Source organism: Nyctereutes procyonoides, unplaced genomic scaffold (genome assembly GCF_905146905.1).
Source record: "Nyctereutes procyonoides isolate TBG_1078 unplaced genomic scaffold, NYPRO_anot_genome, whole genome shotgun sequence".
NCBI lineage: Eukaryota > Metazoa > Chordata > Mammalia > Carnivora > Canidae > Nyctereutes > Nyctereutes procyonoides.
Window position 1 is genome coordinate 8,009,455 of NW_026575128.1, and position 19,969 is coordinate 8,029,423.

General features: G+C 57.0%; 1 protein-coding gene across 1 annotated transcript in view; it reads left to right on the forward strand.

Annotated features, from left to right (window-relative positions):
- The window catches only part of CSMD2 (CUB and Sushi multiple domains 2), a 437,017-nt gene that overhangs the window by 178,754 nt on the left and 238,294 nt on the right, over positions 1–19,969 (forward strand). The window contains 4 exon segments of the mRNA XM_055341473.1: positions 4,038–4,115; positions 8,103–8,190; positions 8,884–9,008; positions 17,341–17,462. Coding sequence (XP_055197448.1) covers positions 4,038–4,115; positions 8,103–8,190; positions 8,884–9,008; positions 17,341–17,462 — 413 coding nt within the window.

Genomic DNA, 19,969 nt, shown 5'->3' on the forward strand with positions numbered 1-19,969 from the left:
ACACAGAGAAGAGAGAGAGAGGCAGAGACCCAGGCAGAGGGAGAAACAAGCTCCATGCAGGGAGCCTGACGCGGAACTCGATCTTGGGTCTCCTGAGAGGTCTGTACCTGGACGCGCCCAGATCCTGGGCGCCTGCAGCGGATTTCCCGTCTCTGGCATAAATCTGAGCGAGCTGAGCCGCTAGCACACTAGACGCTGACTTGGTCCAGCGAGGAACTGTGGGTACCGACAGCGTCTGTGAGGGGCCGGTGGCCAGGCCCTCCGTGACGAGATGGGGGCACAGGCCGGGGTGTGCACCCACCAGGCTTCCTCGGGGAAAAGTCAGATTCCGGTTTTTAAAAAGAGCACCCTTTGCAACATTTTGGGGGGGACAAGTTAGAGAGAACCAATCAGTGAACAAAATCCAAGCAACGAAATAAATAAATAAATAAATTAAATATAAAAATAAATCCAAGCAATGCAGGGTTTGCTTACGGCAGAAGCGTGGCTCCGAATCCCGAACGGCAGACGTTTGTTGGAAACCCTTCCTGAGGCCGAATGAGGTGGGTTTGGGGAAGGAACAGGGGTGGGGAGGTGAAGCTGCACAGCTGGGCAGCGGGAACGGGCAGAGCTGGTGCAGGGCCCATGCCGGGGAGCGAGGGGGCTGCGGGTTCCGTCCACCGTGGGACCCCCGGGGCCATGGAGACACACGGGGCACCTCGCCTCCTGCACCAACAGGTCCAGCCTCCTGCCGGCTCAGCCCAACACCTCACGCCACAGACAGGGGAGGAACGTGTAGTGCCAGATTCCTTCTGCCAAGTGCGCACTGAGTGTCCCGCTACCTGCAGGGCAGCGGGGGAACGTCCTGTAGCCCGCCTGGGCAGGAAGCGGGGTTAGCCGCCCGCCGCCCTTGGCCCCCGGGGGGACACGACTGCAGCCACCCAGAGCCCCGCCAGCCAGCTCCAGCCAGCTCTCTTCTCTGGGACCCCTGACTTGGTCCACGGCGCAAACGCCTGTGCCGGCACCAGTTAACATCTTGTCCGTATTTGTCGCCGTGTGTGCCCAGGTGTGCACGTGTGTTGTCACAGGTGTGCCCACTGTAGACGCGAGCGTGTGTGCACGTGCTCAAATGCATGTGTGCATCCACGCGCGGCCGGAACCATGCAGCCCGCAGCGGGCTCCTTACCTGCGGTGCATTGATGTCACAAGATCAGAGCTCCGGGGCGATGTCATCGGCACAACACGAGTGGGCACTCCACGGACGGGCGGGCAGACCAGCAGCATGAACGACGGCGTGCCAGAAACCCTCTAGCCCTTGCCGCTTCCTCCTTCGTTTCCGCTGGGGTCTGTCGGTCGCACCGCGGAGAGCTAGAGGGAGACGCGCCTGTTCCCTGATGCTCTGCACCTGATCTGACCCAGTGTGTTGGGCTAGCTCGTGCCAAGCGCATTTTGGGGCTGATTCCCCGTCGTGTTCCTTTTTCCGCCCCCCCCTCCCCCCGATCACTCACCATCCACTTGGTCGAATGCTTTGAAAGACAAAGGAGCTGTTGTAACTCGGGGTGAGACACCTTCCCCGGGATCGCTCGAGGACTCGGGCCCCAGTCCACGGAGGCGACGTCGTGGTGTCAGCATCCCTGGTGATGGGGATCTTGCATGGGACACATTCCTGGCCCCACATCGGCCCCCACCATTGGGCGCCCCTCCCTGGAGCCCGGGCCCGTGCTGGCGGGGCCTGGACGTGCATCTAGAGACTGCGGTGTTGGTGTGAGGAACCACGGTCCGGGGGCACAGCCCCTGCCTCGCCCAGGCTCGCAAGTGGTGTGCACAGACCGCGCGGGTGACACGGCTCAGGGACCGGCTCGGAGCAGTAATAGGGTCACAAGGGTCATACGTGAACTAAGGAGCCCCCAGAGGCTTCTCAGGGTCCTTCCAGTTCACTTTCTCGACCACTTTAGCAAGTTCCTTCCTGCGGGAGTAGCGGGGAGGGAAGGAGGAGGACGGGTTCGATGCTACTGGGGAGGGCGATGGCGTCGTCCGCTGCCAATGGGCCGTGAAGGCGAGGGTGTAGGGCTGACCTGGCGGGTCTCAGCGGCTCGCTCCCCGCCATCCCCTCACGTCCACCCGCGTCTCACAGCTCCCCTGCAGGAGCAGCAGCGGCCCCTGGGAATGGGGTTCCTGGTGCCCAGGGACCTTGAGGCTGTGAAGCGGGCACCTGGGAGGACGCACACCTGCTCCTGCTGCCAGGTGCCCAGAGCCGCCCGCACAGAAGGCCCCTGGCAGGGGTCCTAGAGACCCCAGTCCTGGTGCCAGCTCGAGCTGCCTGGGACCAGCCCTGTCCTCTTCGGGACGACTGGCTGAAAGGATCCCCGCTGCTGCACCGTGCTGGCGGGCCGTGAACAATGCATGTTCCCCCGCCAATACCCCGCTTGTAACGGGCCCACTGTAGTGCCCATCGCAGGTTCCCCTGCTGGGTGCACGCGGAGAGCAACTCACGTTCATACGAAGGGTGGGGATGTGCGTTGGGAAGCGGCGACTCTGAACTTGGTTGTGCATTCGGGTTAGCAGCTTGCCGAAGGACAGACCCTTGGGGAGCCGTGGATACAGGCAGAGCCAGGCACCGCGGGGGGACTGGGACACGGGCCCGCACCTGCCTCATCGCTGCAGCCGCCGCCTGGGGCACGGGAGGGCTCCTGGAGCAGGTCACGGGGCGCCCGGGGTCACTCCAGGGGCAGGTCACAGGGGAAGATGCTGAGGTCCGGCCAGGAGCCCTCTGCGTCCCGGCTGCATGGCCCACGGCGGCGAATCACTTAAACCACCTGAGCTGCAGGTTGGTGACCGGGTGGCTGCAGTGAGGACCCGCCGGGTCAGGGTTGACGGATGTGTGAGGAAGCAACGGGACGGCCCTTCCTCGGATCACGCCCCCCACGTACCGGGCTCTGCTGCGGGCACTGAGGATGCCCCCAGGAACGATTTGGACGCACGTCCCGGGGTGGGTGGCCAAAACCACCGAGTCCGAGACGCAGGGCGCGCCACGGTCAGGGAGACAGGAGGGGCGGGAGCGGGGCAGCAGAGGCCGGAGAAGGCACCTGCACGGAAGCTTCCAGGGAAGGAGGCCACGAGAGGAGCCCCCTGGGGAGAGCACGCAAGGGAACCAGGCCGAGGCGGGGGGCCACAGCAGAGCGGTCAGGCTGGAAGACAAGACCGAGAGGTGCCAGGAGGGCACCCGAGACACGCGGGCTCCTCCTTTAGGTGCTGTGCTGGGGCCGACGTGGGTCTCTTTGCGGCCCTCGTGGTGCCTGCAGGCTGCACGGCGCGGGAGAGCTGGGCGGTCACGGCGCCCCGGGGGGAGCCCCCGAGAGCTGCACCAGGGCGGTGGACGCGGACACCACACCGGGGGCGGACGGGGAAGGATCCTGCTGCATCGGGTGTGGATGGCGGCGCCCGCGGGTCCGCGACGCCCATAGCCCGCGAAGTGGGCACAAGAGGTGCCTGGGCACAGTCGCCAGCACTGCTGGGTGGTGAGAGCAGTGGAGTCACCGGGGGGGGGGCAGCTGGCAGGCGGCATGGGGTCGGGGACCCACGCCTCAAGGAGGACACCATGAAGCCCTTCGAGGCCTGCAGAATCCTTGGGAAACTGAGGCAGTCAGACACAAAGGCTCGGGAACTGTGGCATCCCGGCCCTTGCCCGATCGGTGCTATTTGGCAAAGTCCCGATGAGCCGTGGGCCCGACTCAAGTGGGACCAAAGCCCCGTTCAGCCCCTGGCTGCCCCCCCGGTGACCTGCGGGCCCCGGCCTCCCCGCCCGCGGTAGCTTGGCCCTCCTCGGCCCCCTGGGACCCGCCTCCCGACGTCCACCGGCCAAACCCAGAGCCAAGAGGTGACGTGCAATGGGAATCACTACGAGACCGCGTGGTAGGGGGTGTGGACACTGCTGGCCCCGAATGCCCCCCAGGGCCATCCTCGGCCCCGGAATGTCCCAGGCCAGGATCATTCTAGAAGGACCCATCCCCAGTCACAGGTAATAGCTTACACGCTCTTCCCTCTTGCTTCCTCTTTAGTCAAGAAGCAAATTGAGCTGAAGTCTCGAGGGGTGAAGCTGATGCCCAGCAAACACAGCAGCCAGAAGACGTCAGTGTGTAAGTGCCGCGCGGCCGCCGGGCCTGTTGCTTGAGGTCACAGCGCGGGTGCAGGGACGGCGGGGAAGCCGGGTGATGCGGGGTGACCGCCCTCAGTCCTGGTCCTCCACCCCCCGCGGCCGGGAGCAGCCCCTCCCCGCTGCTCCCCCGTCTTCCTCTTTCTCCCTCACCCCATTGTAACCCAGTCCAGGGAGTCATTACTGCTCCATCTCTCTCTTTATTTTTCCTTTTGAATCACTTCCACCTGCTAAAGCAGTCCTCTCTTCTGCTCCTCGCCCGGGAGCCGGTGCCGCCCCCGCCCCCCCCCCGCCTGGGGTCTGGAGGCTGCGGGCCCCCGATGCTGCCCCCCGGGGCCTCACCGGGGAGCCTGGACCTGGCCGGGCGAGTGGCTGGGCTCCTGCGTTGCAGCCGGGGAGGGGGGGCTCCACGGGGGCGCCCGTGAGAACGCGGTCGAGCTGCTGGTGTTGGGACGACTCAGGGGCACATCCGGCGCTGGGCAGGGGGCTGCAGTGTCACCCGGAGGCAGCCAGCTCCAGCCTGTGCTAAGGGCCTTCGGGGCTGGGCACGGGGAGGCTTCAGGAAGGTTCCGGGCCGCCCGGCAGGCTGGAGAACAGCGGAGGCTTTCCCAGGAACCGCCCTGGTTTTGTTGCAATGCTGGGTGTAGGCGCCTTCCGGGCCCGGGGCCCCCTGGGGGCCGGCTGAGGGGTCTTCTCCGTCCCCCTGGGTCCCTGGGGCTGTTCGTTGCCTCTGAGCTTTGTGGCCTTGGGGGCTGAGGGCTCTGCTGGGCGCCGGGGGAGGAGCCGGGAGCCCCCGGGGCCACGCCGGGGCTCTCAGGGAGCAGGCCTGAGCCACAGGACAGCGGGTAAACTGAGGCTGTCATGATTTCATCTCGGAGTTTGCCCAGAAGCCACAGGCAGACTCTGAGGAAATGGGCCAGACTGGGGGGAGCAGGTGTCTATCCCAGGTGGCCGCGGCCCTTGAATCCCCAGTGTGTTTCCAGCGACCCCCTGCCCTCCCCTCTTCCCAGGGCATGTTGGGTCTGGGATGGGCTTTCCTGGCCTAGGACCTAAGACGTGCGGGAAGCGGCTACAAACTATGCCACGTGGTGCTGGGCGCGCGTCCTGGGTGAGGGGCCAGGCCTGTCCTTGGTGGCTCAGGGGGGCCCGAAACGCCCTCAAAAAGGGGAAGACGCTTTTGCCCAAGTGAAATGATGCGGAAGCGCCCCAGGAACACAGACCCAGGTCTACTCCAGGACCCTCCCCTCCCCGGGGTCCCCCTGCCAGGCAGCGGCAAACATCTGGCCCTTTGGGTCCTGCGCACACTCCCCATGGACAGAGGCCCCGAACCTCGAGAGGACTGGAGCCCACGCGCCTCCCGCCCTCACTTGGGTGCCCCGGTCGTGCCTCCTTCCCCGCGGGCCCGCGCCCCCCTCCATTCACCCCTCGGGGGCCAGCAGCAGAGGGGTGCTGCGACGGAGGCCGTGGGAGGTTGCAGGCAGGGAGGCGGCTGCAGGGAGGACGGGGAAGGACTCGCCACTCCGACCATGGGCTTTGCTGGGACTTGCCCTGGCTCCTTCCTGGGGGGTCGGGGGGCCGTGCGCTCAGTCCTCCCCGGAAGACGCGGTCTCGAGGGCCTTGCGTTCGGAGCCGTGGCTGGTGACTTCCAGAATGGTGCCTGAGCCGCACGTCCAGCGGGGCTCGGGGGGCCGGGGCGGGCCTGCAGGGTTCCCACACAGGGGCAGTGGGAGGCCGGTGGGCGCGGGAGCCGGACACCAGGAGGCCAGTGCTTAGCAGCGCATCCCCCGCGGGGTGAGCGGGCAAGGCTGGCGTACCCAGGACGGGCACGGGTGCTCAGGGCCGGCGTCCTCGTCCTTCCTAGCCCGGGGGGTCCCCGAGGTCCTGTCACCCCCATCCCCTCATTGCTTAGAACAGGGAGGCGCCTGCCTGCGCTCACACTTACGCCCCGGCCCGGAGGGTCCTGGACCCGCAGGAGCGCTGACGTGAGAGGCTCGGCGAGGACGGTGTGGGCCGGGGCCGCGCCCAGCAGGCCGGCTGCCTTTCACCCCGCGATTGGGACGCCAGGGAAGGAGGGGCGGCCCCGGGGCCTGGAGCTCAGGCCCACGTGACGAGGAAGCCGCGGGGCGAGCGGCCCGCCCAGACCCAGTCCCCGCGGCCACAGCAGGGCTTCTGGGAGCGCTGGTCGGGTCCGTGAGCTCGGGACCCGGTGAGTGTGGGGAGGGCCGCAGGCCCCCCAGGGAGGACACCCCTTGCGCCCGCCTCCCACACTCGGGTCTCGGGGGGCCCTGGCCGGCTCTCATCCTGCCCCCCAGCTCCAAGGGACGGGCCGCCCCTGAGCATCTCAGCTGTGCCCTGCCCGCTCGGGACTCCTCAGGGGCTCCCCGTCATTTTCAGGATCGGCCTCAAACCCCTCAAAGGTCTCCCCTGTGGATCCCCCCCGCCCACTCTCCTGTGCCACTCAGCACGCTCTCCCCTCTCCTGGCCTCGCCGGGCAACCCCCAGTCCTGTCTCCACGTCTTCACTTCACCCCCGTGTCCTCTGCCTACCTGGACTGCCTCTCCTTTGCCACCATGTGCTCAGTTCCTACGCTCTCAGGTGATTTCCTGTTAAGTGCCACCTCCTCCAGGCAGCCTTCCAGGCTCCTCTTAGCGACCTAAGACAGGCCTTCCCTCTTAGTCTCCTTGGAGCTGTGCCTCCCATCACTTCCCCATTGTGGTTCTGCAGTTGGTTTCTATTTCATGTCTCCACCCGACCGGGGGGCTCCCTGAGGACAGGGGTCATACCTGACATCCGACAGTGGTGTCTCCCATGGTATCCAAACTGGGGTCTTGTACACACTCGGTGCTCAATTAATGCTTGCTGTATACCGGTGTATGGGAATGAGCGCGTGGGTGGGTGAGTGAGTGAGAACGGAGCCGTTTCTCGTACTGTGGGACAGCGAGTGGGTGGAGGGGACGTGGGCCACGGCAGGGAACGCTGCTCCACACTCCCCGTCATCCGCGTCTTGGGGCTGCTGCTGGGATCATGGGGCTGGCAAGGCCCTGATGGAAGGCCTCTGGCTGGGCCGCAGCTCCTGGTGGTCCCCAGAGCCAGGGATCCAGAGGTGTGAGGGCGCTGCAGCCTCACGGGCGTGACCGTCCCGTCCCGAGAAAAACAAGCCAGCCGTCACCCGCGGCTCTCTGCCCTCTGGACTGCAGGCAGGAGGGAGCTGTGTGCATCCGCCGCCCCGGCCGGGCTTCGCCTCCAGCCCGGAGGACCATGCACACGGCCATGTAGACCACTGCGGTGTTGGCGAGTGTGAGAGCATCACGCCACCTGCCAGGACCACCGCCGGGGCTGTCCCCGCTTGGCGCCGCTGGCCCATGGCCGTGGACGGGGAGGCTCGGGTTGCTGCTTACTCCGCTTGAGAGGTGTCTGGTGGGAAGCAGTTTCTTGGCAGAAAGCAGCCGCCTCTGAGCTCACATCCCTGCTTTGAACGTCAGACTGCAGCTCTCTCTCACATCCTTTACTGTCCTGATCACACATCCACCTTTTATTTACACGTCCTTTGAGTCATTTCTCCATCTGGGGCTGAGGTTGGGGGTGATCATCTCATCTAGAGTTGCCACCCCCGCCCCCGGATCCAAAGCGCAGGGTGAGGAGGTCCTCTGGGGGCTGCGGACCTTCCGACGCCTCTGGCCGCCGGTGCGGGGCGAGGGGATGGGGTGGCTGCCGGTCTGGGGCGCCTGCCTCCGAGCCCACGTGCTCTTGATGAATTTCGCTTGGACTTTGCTCCTAGAGGAATTTGTCAAAAGCAGCTCCCCTCCTTGCATATTCATGCAGCCTGAGCCGGTAGACCCCAGGACCCCGCACAGCCCCGCGGAGCAGGGCCTCATTCTGTCTCTGTGTCCACCCCCCACCCTGAGCCACTGCCCCGGATGTGCCTTCCTGTGATTACCCATCTCTGTATGTGCTGTTTTTTGCTTTGTAGTAACTCAGGTTGGTGTGTCCCAAGGACATAATATGTGTCCAGACCCTGGCATACCTGAAAGGGGCAAAAGACTAGGCTCGGATTTCAGGTAAGACCTGTTCGGGAACTTTCTCATTGCAGAGAAGGGTGGATGGCCTGGTTTGGGGGGCGGCGGCGGGGAGACAGGGGCTGCCCTTCCTGGAGGTACAATGCAGGGGACAGTGTGGATTCGCGAATAGATGCTTTCCGGAGAAGAACTGTGGCCTCCGGCGTTCTTTCCCGGGACTAGTGCCCACAGCCTTACGGGGAAGGCGAGAGCTGCATATGGCCAGTGTCACCCAGCAGACCCATCCCTGGGTCACAGGAACTGCCCTCATCGGTAGTGATGTCTCCTGTAATCTGGAGAGACTAGGGCCCCAAGGCGGTACATCTCGCAGAGTTCCTAATAACCGAAGCATCCTCCCATAACCCTCCATTTTCATTAAAGTTTATGGGTATCGTCCACCCAGTCTGAGCAGTCCTAATTGGTACTTATCTCAGAGCATGGCTGTTGTGCTCACAAAGTCACCTTTAAACTCCATCCTAAAACCATTACATGCCCCCCCCCCGCCAAAAAAAAAAAAAAGAAGATAAAGAGCAGGTGTTCCTTTCCATGGGGATCTTAAATGATGAAACAGTGGAGTAGCGGTGAAGGGCCAGAGGAGAAATAACGCTTGGGGTGGTACCGCTTTGTGGAACAGAGAAGGACTCGGGTGGGCCCGGGGGCCCAGGGCTGAGCTCACAGATGCGCCCTGTCTCCCAGGTTAGGATCCAGCGTCCAGTTCACCTGCAGCGAGGGCTACGACCTGCAAGGATCCAAGCGGATCACCTGTATGAAAGTGAGCGACATGTTTGCAGCCTGGAGCGACCACAGGCCGGTCTGCCGAGGTGAGGGTGCCCCGGGAAAGGGAGGTGGGCCAGACCCTGGGCTGCGCATGGAGGATAGGGCCCGGCTCCTGGTACACCTGATCCCACCTGAGGGTACACGCTCTCACCCAGCCTGGCTCACCCCGCTGTGTTCCGGGCCTTGGGCTCTGCATTCACTAATTAACTTATGATTGGTCAGCACCTTGTGGGTATGAGGTCGGGAGGTACGGAGGGTGGGGATTGCCCTGCATGGACCTTACAGTCAGGTGGGGCGGCGGGGGGGGGGGGCACAAGGAAGCAGGTTGCCAGCTCATTGCACAGACAGCACGACTACAGCGAGAGTGGAAGGGAAGTCGCCTTGCATAATGTCACCCTGGGATCCCTCCACTGTAACACGTGTGCGTCCCAGACCCTCTGTTTCTTTCTGTAAACAATACACAGGCCTGTCACCTCGAGAAGGGTGCGCTCAGCTAGGCAGGAGTCACGGGGGCCGTGATAGCAGAAGGCTTCTTTCTCCGTGGGATTCTTCTAACCCCACACTTGGGCATCTTGTTTGCAAAGGCCCCGCCACCCCGCAATCCTAGCCATTGCGTGGCTGAGGCTGGGCTGCCAGAGGCCCCGTCCCCCACATCCTAAAATAGTAGACCTGAGTGTCTTCCTTCCTTGAGACGGGACGGCAGCTCCCTCCTGGCCTCCTGCTGCCCCAGGACTCCCTCCTCCTCCTCCTCCTCCCCCTCCTCCTCCTCCGGCTTCCCATAGCTGGCTGTTAGGCTCTTCTGCTCTGTGTGCGTCTCTCGTCGACCGTTGGTGCGCATGCCCGGAGCTCAGTTCTTGGAGCAAGAGTGAGTTTGTGAACAGAGCCAGCAGGTGCTGTTTGGAGCAGCCCTGTTGAGGGGACGGCACATCGCCCGCCGTCCCATCACGTTGCGGATCCTTCCCTGTTTAAGAGGGAGATGCTTTGCTTCTCCCTAGGCTTACGTACCGAGATGAAATTCATGCGTAGAAAGGAGTCCAGGAGAAAGAGCTTGGATGATGATTACGCTAAGAAAGGGACAGAGTTGGAACTGAGACCCACTCTGGTTGGTTGTTTTTTTGTTGTTGGTTTGTTTTTAATGTGTTTTTGAGGGACTTTGGAAGAGGGTCATGAAGATACCTTTGAAAGAAACCTGGGCATATATACTCATTCTCACCGTTGACGTGGCCAAGACCCACTGTTAATAATGCACTTTGTGTTCTCACTCATCTCAGCTACATCGTTACCTAATATTTCTTTAAAAATCAAAAGAATTTCAAAGATTGCACTTACTTAATATTTAAAAAAAAATCAAACAAAAGAAGAAGCCTTAAGTATAACTCTCAGCTTTGCCACCAGCTGGCCGTGGGAAGTTTGGCAAATCACCTGCTTGCCCTGGGCTTGTTTTCTTACCTATAAACGTAGATAATGGTACCTGTGCTACCTGTCTTGTGTGTCGATGGGGTCAAATGGAGCTGCGGATATGGACACACGTAGTGAATCGGGAGGAGCTCGCCAAGAACACCCATTTCCTCGCACTAGAATATCAGCTCGGTAGGGCAAGGACTTCTGTTTTGTTCACTGCTGAGAACGGGGCCTGGCCCGTAGTAGGTGTTCGATAGCATTCGTCGGGCGGGTGATTGAATGAATGAATGAATGAATGAATGAATAACCAGATAGCAAACACCCGATTTCCAGGGAGCCAAGAAACCAGCTGTGTAGAGAGGCGCAGGATTATCATGTTGAAGGGCCGGGAGACCCTGAGCCGACCTGCCCTTTAAGAATTCCTTTTGAGGGGCCGGGATGACAATGCCTTGGGGCAGCAGTGGAGTCCCGTCTCTCCCAAGACCTTTCCACTGGTGGAAGATTATCCTCTCGGTAAGGGCGGTGACGGACATGCATAGGCCCAGGGAAGGGAGGGCTGGTGGTTCAGAAGGAAGGTCACAGTCAAGTGACCGTGCTCCTCCTTTTCTCCAGATGTGCTGTGTGGCCCCTTCAGGTCCTCTGCAGTGACTCTGGCGCACTGGACTCTAAATTCTCCGCCACCTGTTAACTGAGCCCCGGGCTAGGCTTTACACTCCTTCCCTCACATCCCCTGCCACCGGAAGACGGAGAAAATCCATGGAAAGCAAAGCCAGGCACACCTGCATTCAAATGCAGCCGCCGCTGCTGGTTAGCCAGGCCTCCTTGGGCAGGTTCCTCCCTGAATCTCTTTTTTTCCTGCTAAAAGGCAAAGATCATAAGAACATGACTACTCCCCAGCATGTCCATGAGGACTACAGGAGGTGGTGGACTTGAAAGCGCTCGCTGAGAGAGGATCCAGGAGTGCCCGCGAGGCTCGCGTGCTCTTGTGGCACCGTCTGCGCGCAGCCTCCCCGGCCTGGGAGCCCACCCTCACCCCTCGGGGCCTGTCCCTCGCTGTCTCGGCGCGTCCTACGGCCGTCCCTCAGCTGGACAGATACACGGACCCCTGCTACCTAGCAGTGTGCTGGTCCGGGGCAGGTTCCTGCCTCACCTTTAGCCATAGCTGTGCCCTCACTTACGAGCTCGGAAAACAAAGTCTCCTCTTCCCAGTGAGACGGCGACATTTGAACAAGCCGCGTTAGGGAAGGCGGCCAGCGCCAGCCACAGTGGAGAAGGGGTTCTCAAGGCAGTTAGAATGCCACTGGCCCCCTCCTGTTTCTCTCCCCTGGGTCCCTGGGACGGAGGAGGAGACAAGCCACAGCCTCCTGGGTCTGGACCCGGATGGCCCGTCCTCAGCTTCCCTGAAGGCCAAGGGCTGAGACAGACACTTGATTCAAGGCTCCTCTCATTGTGATAGTTTGGAAAGTTTTTCTTCTAGAAATCTCTTGTTTCTAATTAGTTAGAATTACTGTCACAATTGTAAATTTTCATAGCGGTGCAAGTGAACTCCACTTCAAGAATAAAAAGGGACAAAACCCTTTGAATTCCAGGATAGCTCCGCTAATAAGCAGGTTATCAAAAGATCGCACTCTAAAAAGGACTCCACTACCAATAACAGCGGTATTATTTTTTCCCCTCTAATGCATTTAAAATATGATTTGATTTTAAATATTCATTTTCCACACAATTAATTTCTGCTAAAACAGGGGGCCTGGCAAATAATAGGTTCTCAACACATATTGGAGGGTGACCTGAATGAGGCGATGATTGGAATGAACAAGCAATACAGGACTGTGCCCTCATTTTTGAAATTTGAAATTAGATATTCACGGGTTTTTCTTTCTTTTCCATCCCACCGAAGAAATAAGTTACGAAAAAAAAGAAAAAAAAGAGCGAGTTTCAAGTTTGACTCCTAGACGAGTTTGATCATCCCAAGTAGACTGAGGGCAATGTGAATTCTCTGCAGCCCCAGGTAGAGACGGGTAGGAGAATTCAGAGCTTCTCAGACCTGCTTTACATATGGAACCCAGTATTTTAAAAATGAGCTTTTGCAGAAGCCTACTAATAAAACAGATACACATGGAGCTTCTTTCATCGAGGCAGGGGCATGAGATTTAGTAGGGCCCCCTCTCAACAGCCCCTGGGCCACCTCCAAGGAACGGTGGGAGGCTGGGGTAACTGGTGACGGCACCAAGGAGGGCACATGATGGAATGAGCACTGGCTGTTACATCTGAAACCTGTGATGCACTATATGTTAACCAGTCGAATTAAATAGAATCATTTAGTAATTTAAAAAAAAAGTATAAAAAGCCTTTTGGTGGATAGAGCACCTGACTCAGGACTCAGAGAACTTAAGTTCAAGTTCCAGCCTTACTGCTAACATACCACATGGCACAGGGCAGATTACCAAAATGCTCTGAATCATCTCCCTCATTCTCGTAAGATGGGAGTGAAATGTGGGATATAGGGCACCCGCCAGCGGGATTGGACAGCGTGACGGCTTCCTTCTCGGCAGCCTCCGCTGCATCAGCTTCTCAGCCCTGCGCCTTAAACACGAATGTTCAGAGCTCTGCTCTCCCCCCACCCCTACCCCTCCCTACCTTCCTCTACTCTCCTTTGTAGATCCTTCCCCCCTTGGTGGTGCACTGACTGCCCCGTTGTTGCCTGAGACGCCTACCCCTATATTTGTACCAATGATGAAGCTCCCATTTGTTATACTACTTACACTTGTGTAGGCATTTCAATAGCATTTTCTATCATTTCTGCATGAGGAAAGTGGCAATACCCACATTTTATGTTTAGCTCAAACCTGGAGTGGTCAACCTTCTTGCCCAAGGGCGCAAAGCTAATGGGTTGAGCAGCGGTTCAAGCCCTAACTCCCAAGGCTCTATCCTACTGGAAAATGGCACCAGGATACCCTTCGGAGTCAACGTACTAGATGGAACCACATAGAACAACACCCTCTTCCCCACTTTTTGGCAACTTTTATTTTGATTTAATTGTAAACCAATAGACAATGTGCAAAGAACTATACACTCTTGACCCAGATTTAAACAACTAATTTCGAAGACTCAATGAATAAGAAGGAAGCTGAGAAGGATCCGTCAGAGAGGTAGGAGAGAAGCTAGGAGGCACACGGAAGCCAATGAGTGTGAATTTCCCAAAGAGAAGGATCCATAGGGTCAGATCCTGCAGAGAGCTCAAGTCCAGCAAAGAGCAGAAAGCAACCACTGGGGTCAAGTGGCTCAACGGAGAGGCAACTGTTTGAAGTTGCCTCTGTAGGAAACCGTCAAGGAAGCTGAACAAAGATAAAGGAGAGGACCGACCTCAGCTGAAACGTCAGTTGCTATGGAAACCATGAATCCCTGTGGTAGGCTCACCAGAGGGGGATGTAAGAGTATCGAGGGCAAGAGGATTGGTAAGGGTCTTGAGGTGTGGACTGGGTCGTGAAGGAAGGACCCAAGTAGGGATCTGCAGGCGAGGAGAAACGAGGGAGCCAGAGGGCTGGAGGGGCCTACGCTTAGGACAACAGGTACATTGAAACCAAGTCTGCTGGGTTCAGAGGCAGCAGGGCAAACAATGGGATGGTGGGGTTTAAGGTCCCATAGATGGACTCTGACAAGTCCCAGAACAGCAGGCCCCGGCTCCGCTCAGGGACGTGCTTGACCTCGGGCAGGGGCACCAGCTTTCACGAGGAGGACCAGCCTCTGGAAGAGGAGGGAGCCCTCTCTCCGTTAGAACCAGAAGAGAAGAAGTAGGTGGGCACACAGGCAGATAGGAGCGCAGACTTGGGGGTCAGGAAGAGGGTGTGCCCGCCAGATGTCCTCCGAGTCATCCACAGGGACTGAAGCAAGCTCATCAGCTGAGTGTGAGAAGAGGCAAGGGGAAGGGTGAGGGGCCCGGGGACACGTGTGGGGCCTAAGTCTGAGCAGAGCCGAGAGCTCAGTGGCAGAGTTCCTGGGCAATATCTGGGATCCTCTCAAGTGGGTAATCGTGGATTTGTAGTGGTGTCACGCCTCCTACTCATGCGACTTCTCTCTAGCGAAGCTTGACTGTATGGGGGCAGGCCTGGGCATGGAGGTTGAGGGGTTCATCCGTGATTGCTGTCGTCCAGGCTGACGAAGGGGGAAAGGAGCAAGAGACTTGGGTGGATTTGTAAGAAAACGATCATAATGACGGACCGTGAGGTCTAAGTTGGGTAAAGACGGAAGAGGGGACGGGAAACTTACGGCTCAGGAGACAGCGTTGGTGTCAGTGGGGTGAGAGCTTAGTGACGATCGAAGAAGGGTTCTTCTGGGGGCTCAGCTAACACTTGTGGAAGGATGTAGTGGGGGGCAGAAGGAAGGCCTCCATGGCAGAGGGCGGCAGGGCAGGCACTGGCTGGGGGGTGGGGGAGTCAGGCTTCAGTCGAGGCAGGAGTTGGGGTGGGAGGTTCTGAAACTAGCAGCTACGAGTCAGGATTTGCTGGCCTTAGAATTGGTGGCGGGGATGTGGTTCGAGAGGCCTGGGGAAAGGGCGAGGATGGAGGCGCGCAGCATGCAATAGGGTGGGGACACGATCTGGGGAGAAGAGAGAAGAGCAGAGGCACTTGCACCTGGAGCAGCTCGAGGCTTTTCCGTGCCAGGATTGGCTGTGTGTCCCTGTGGAGGGTCCCCAAGGTCCCCTGGGTCGCTGTCTGCAGAGCGGAGGCCCGGGAGGTCCTGGAGAAGTCTCTCCTAGAAGCCACCCAGAAGAACATTTGACAGGAAAGGGCAAATAGAGAAACACAAATATGCGTTTATCCATTTACTCAAACATCTGAGCACCTCCCACATTGCCAGCCTGTGTGGATGGCATCGACGGGCCACGTCACGTGGTGGGATCCCAGCGGAAGGTCTCTCCATTCACAGACCCCCCAACCTTATGTGGACAGCAGAGGGGAAAAGTAACTGGGGCTCCCTTCTGAGCCTATTTCAGGGTGCCCCACGTTAACTGTCCACACGCTGTAGTATTTTATTGAAGCCCCTCAAAGCCCTTAACGGGGTCAATGACTTTTTGACCTGTTCTCTCCAACGACCTTGAGCACATCTCAACAGAGTGCACATAACCATCCGATTTTCAGAAACAAGTGCAGAATAAATGGAATCTGAAGGCGAAGGGTTTTTAAGGCAGCAAAACTTGACTTCCCAGAAGAGGTAGAAATGGTGCTGGTGGAGATTTGTGGGGATTCCCTGTAGGGCTACGGTCCCGAATACAAAGTCCTCTTTGCAAAGGTGGGCAGCGGGGTCACGGGGTGGCTCTGATCGTCTTCTTCTCATTTGCGTACTGATATTCTCAGCCAAGGGGGGAAAGTCCTAAGGAAGGTAGGGAAGCGAGTGAACGCGGCACTGTGGGTCCCACAGTCCCCTTCGCTGAGTATTGACAATGTCCCGAGGCCTGAACGAGTCCTCCCGTCCGGTCTCTCCGCCGGTTTCATCCTCACCGTGCTGTGAGAGGTGCCAGCACCAGCCCCACTTTGCAGGTGAGGTACAGCCCGGCGGGCTTCCCGGCGTGGCTGGGCTCAACCAAGCAGCCAGTGGATTCCAGATCTGAGGGGCGGAGCTGGAAAGGCCCAGGGCCCTGCTCCCCCCACCCCTCCCGCCACGGGGAGCTGCCTGCAGGCCCCGCGGTATCCAGGACCCTCTCTGACTCTAGGAGCTTCCCGGTGCAGACAGCTGCGGGCGAAGGCGGTGGAGGAAAGGGGTTCTCTTGGGCTTTTTCCAAACATAACTCAACTGCCACCAAAGCTCTTGAGGGACAAGATCCCTCAGGTGCCAGGACGGGGCCGAGCCACCCGAGGGAACGTCCTCGCGGACGGTGCTGACCCACCGGGAAGGAGCGGTTTTGAGCCAGCAGCTGCTTACGGGGTCCCCTGACGACACCTGCTGTGCTCAGTCTGCTGCTTCCCACTGTCCTCCCGCCCGCCGGTGGCCCTTGGAGAGGACACTCCAGTCCTAGGGGTTTCTTCTCCCCGTTCCTGCCCGGCCTATAACAGGCGCTCAGGAAGTGTCGGGGTGACCAACCGAGGGAGCCCGCGCAGGGAGTGAGCAGATCCATTAGGCCCGGGGGCTGTGGGCCCCGCTCCCTGGCCTCCAACGGGGGCGTCCCCGGGAAGGTTTGCAGGGCCACTACCCACACGCAGGGAGGAGCCCCCGGAGCATGGCCCCATCAGAGAAAGCAGGTTGGACACCACTTTCTCTTTATACACTCGAGCACTTGCGCTTGCTCACGGTTGCCTGACTGTTGGGCACTTTGCCTACGATTAGGATACGTTGCCACGTGGGCAGTGACGCGACCGGCTCCTGGAACTCTCTAGTAAAGTAGCCGGGTGCCAACGCTCAAGAGCGACGTGGCCAGAGCCATGGAGCCCGGTCCCAGAGAAGGCAAAGGCCCGCGTGCCTGCGCGCGACGTAGTACCCTGTCATCCGTCACTACTTAATCTAATTAGTCTAGAAGCTATTTTAAAGAGCTTAATTCGATTACGCTGTGATTGATAACACTTTATATCTCCTTGAGCAGAGCACTTCTCCTAATTCACCTTGAATCTCTTCGCTCCAGGCAGGAGCCTGTTTCGGGCCTGTGCTGAGCGCGGCCGGGGGACCTGGGAAGTACTGGGGTGGCACCCAGATCCTCGCGGGGGCCGGGCACCCGGCCTGAGACCTGGGGGGGCTCTAAGAAGGGCCGAGGGCAGTGGGGGACCCGCACAGGTCAGCGGGCCCGCAGGTGGATGCAGGGGCCTAGCTCGGCGACACCTGCCAGAGGAGCAGCAGGTGTAGACGAGGGAGCCTGCACCTCCCCCAGCATTCCCGGGAGAACCAGGGAGGAGGTGGGAAGCTGGCTGCGTCCGGGGCAGGAGGGGGGACAGGGAGTGGGGCCAGTCTAAACTAAGGTGCTTGCCTTTCGTCTCGTCCCTGCAGCCCGCATGTGTGATGCCCACCTCCGAGGCCCCTCGGGCATCATCACCTCCCCCAATTTCCCTATTCAGTACGACAACAATGCACACTGTGTGTGGATCATCACAGCTCTCAACCCCGCCAAGGTAAGGCCCCCGGGGAGGGCGGGAGGGGCCCGGGGGCAGGTGATCTGCGGGAGGCTGAGACCCGGAACCTGGTTGTGGTAGATGCTCTGCAGGCAGTTCTGAGACGGTTTCTTATAAATATCAAGTCGCTAAAAAGCCTATTTGTTTTTAAGCCTAAGTAAGATGGAAAGAACTTCAAGACAACAAACAACTGCACAGTCGTTTCCCGACGTAGGAAAAAAAAAAAGAAAAAGAAAAACCCCACCGTTGCCTTAGTGACGCGTGCCCCTCACCAATCCCATTCCAGTCCCCATCCCTCGGGTGCCCCGGTTGTGCGCCCCCCGTTACGCGGCTCTCCTCCGTCGTTGGCATGTAAACGTGCGCCCTTAAAAATCCACGCTTACTCAGTAAGCCAGCACCTGAACCCCACAGAGACATGACCGTGTCCTCTATAGTCTTAACTTCCCTCAAAATCACGTCGCCACGGTTTACCCACGTTGGCGAGGGTGGTTTGCACCGCTGGATACACCTCTTCACGTGTTCATCTCTCAGGTCGCTTTTTCCTATGCCAGGCCCTTTGTTCTCCCGTGAACTTTACGAGTATCTTGCCGGGATCCACAAAACCACCTGCTAGAACCTTTCTTTTAATTATACCAAAACCACAGATTTGAGAAGAACTGATGCCTTGATGATACGGAGTCTCCCCATCCGTGCGGGTGCTGTGTGTGGGTCCTTCGGGCTTCTTCAATGGCTGTCCATAAACTGGTGTGATTTTTTTCCCATTCTAGATCTTACTCATTTCTTAATTTATGTACTTCTAGATATCTTGTATTTATGGTTACTGTTATAAAATCGGATCCTTTAAAATTCCATTTTCTCCCTACTTCTGTCTGGTGTTTGGAGAGGCAATTAATTTTTGTTCTTTGATTTTTTTTTAATATAGCAACTCTTGTGATAATTTATCTCTGAATTATTTGGGGTTTCTATAAAGCACAAAGAATGATGGTTTTTAGTTCTTCCTCTCCAATCCTTAGAATTTCTCGTTATTCTTTTTCTTGCCCTTATGTTCTGGCGAGAACCTCCAGTACAGTGTCAGTCACTGTTTTTTTTTGTTTTTGTTTTTGTTTTCAGTGTCAGTCATTGTGATGATGGTGGACACACTTGCCATTGTTTGATGTTAGAATGTTTTTATTTTATTAAGTATGATGTTTCAATTCGTTTGGGTTTTTTTTGTTTTTTTGTTTTTGTTTCAAGTTTTTTTTTTTAATTTATGGTTTCTTTCCAACTCTAGTTTTTTGTTTTGTTTTTTTTAATTTATGGTTTCCTTTCCGACTCTTTTTTTTTTTTTTTAATTTACGGTTCCTTTCCGACTCTAGTTTCCTGAGTGCTTTCATCGTAAATAAATGTAGAATATTATCAATCACCTTTCTTTTTTTTTAATCTTTTTTTTTTAATCAAGCACCTTTCTATATCTCCTAGTATAATCATGATTTGCCCCTTAATTTTCTCAGTGTGGTGAATCACAACCAGCCTTTCATTCCTGGGATAAACCGAACTTGGTAATTGAGTACTAGAGGCTAAGTAAGCATTTAGTTGTTATAAATGCCTGTATTTGATTCACTGATATTTTGTTTAGGAATCTGCTTCCATCTTGTTAGTGAGATTGGCCTTTTTTTTTTCCATATTAACCTTGCCAAATTTTTTTCATCAGGATATCGTTAGCCTCGTAAAATGACCTGGCAAGTGTATCTTCTCTTTCTATCCTACGGAGTTAATAGTGGAGCTTGGAATAACTTTTGCCTTGGAAGTTTGGTGGAACTTTTAAAACAGCAAAACTATCTGGATTTGGTGTTCCTTTGTTGGAAGATTTCAAACTATAGATTTAATACTCTTAATGACTAAGAGACTATTATCTCTTTTTTTTCTTGAGTCCATTTTAGTAAGTTTTCAAATTTCTTGGCCATAAAGTTGTGTGTGTGTGTGTGTGTGTATAAAATTACTATACATATTTTATTCCCTGTTTTTTTCTTTTTTAAGAGACAAAGAAAATTTTATTTTTATTTATTTTTTTAAGATTTTATTTATTTATTCATGATAGACATAGAGAGAGAGAGAGAGAGAGAGAGAGAGAGAGAGAGAGGCAGAGACACAGGAGGAGGGAGAAGCAGGCTCCATGCCGGGAGCCCGACACGGGACTCAATCCCAGGACTCCAGGATCACGCTCTGGGCCAAAAGCAGGTGCCAAACTGCTAAGCCACCCAGGGATCCCCCCCTGTTTTATTTCTAATTTTGTATCTTTCTAAATCAGTGTTGCCAGAGGTTTCACATTTTATATTCTTTTCAAAGAACCAAAAATTTTAGTTTTGTTAATATTTCTTTTGATATATTTATTTTTTTTATTTCACCAATTTCTTTTCCTCTGTTATATTTGGGTATATTCTGGGTTTTACTCCTTTTTTACTGTCCTAACTTTAATGCTTAATTCATTATTATTTTCCAATCTTATTAAAGCATCTAAGGCTACAACT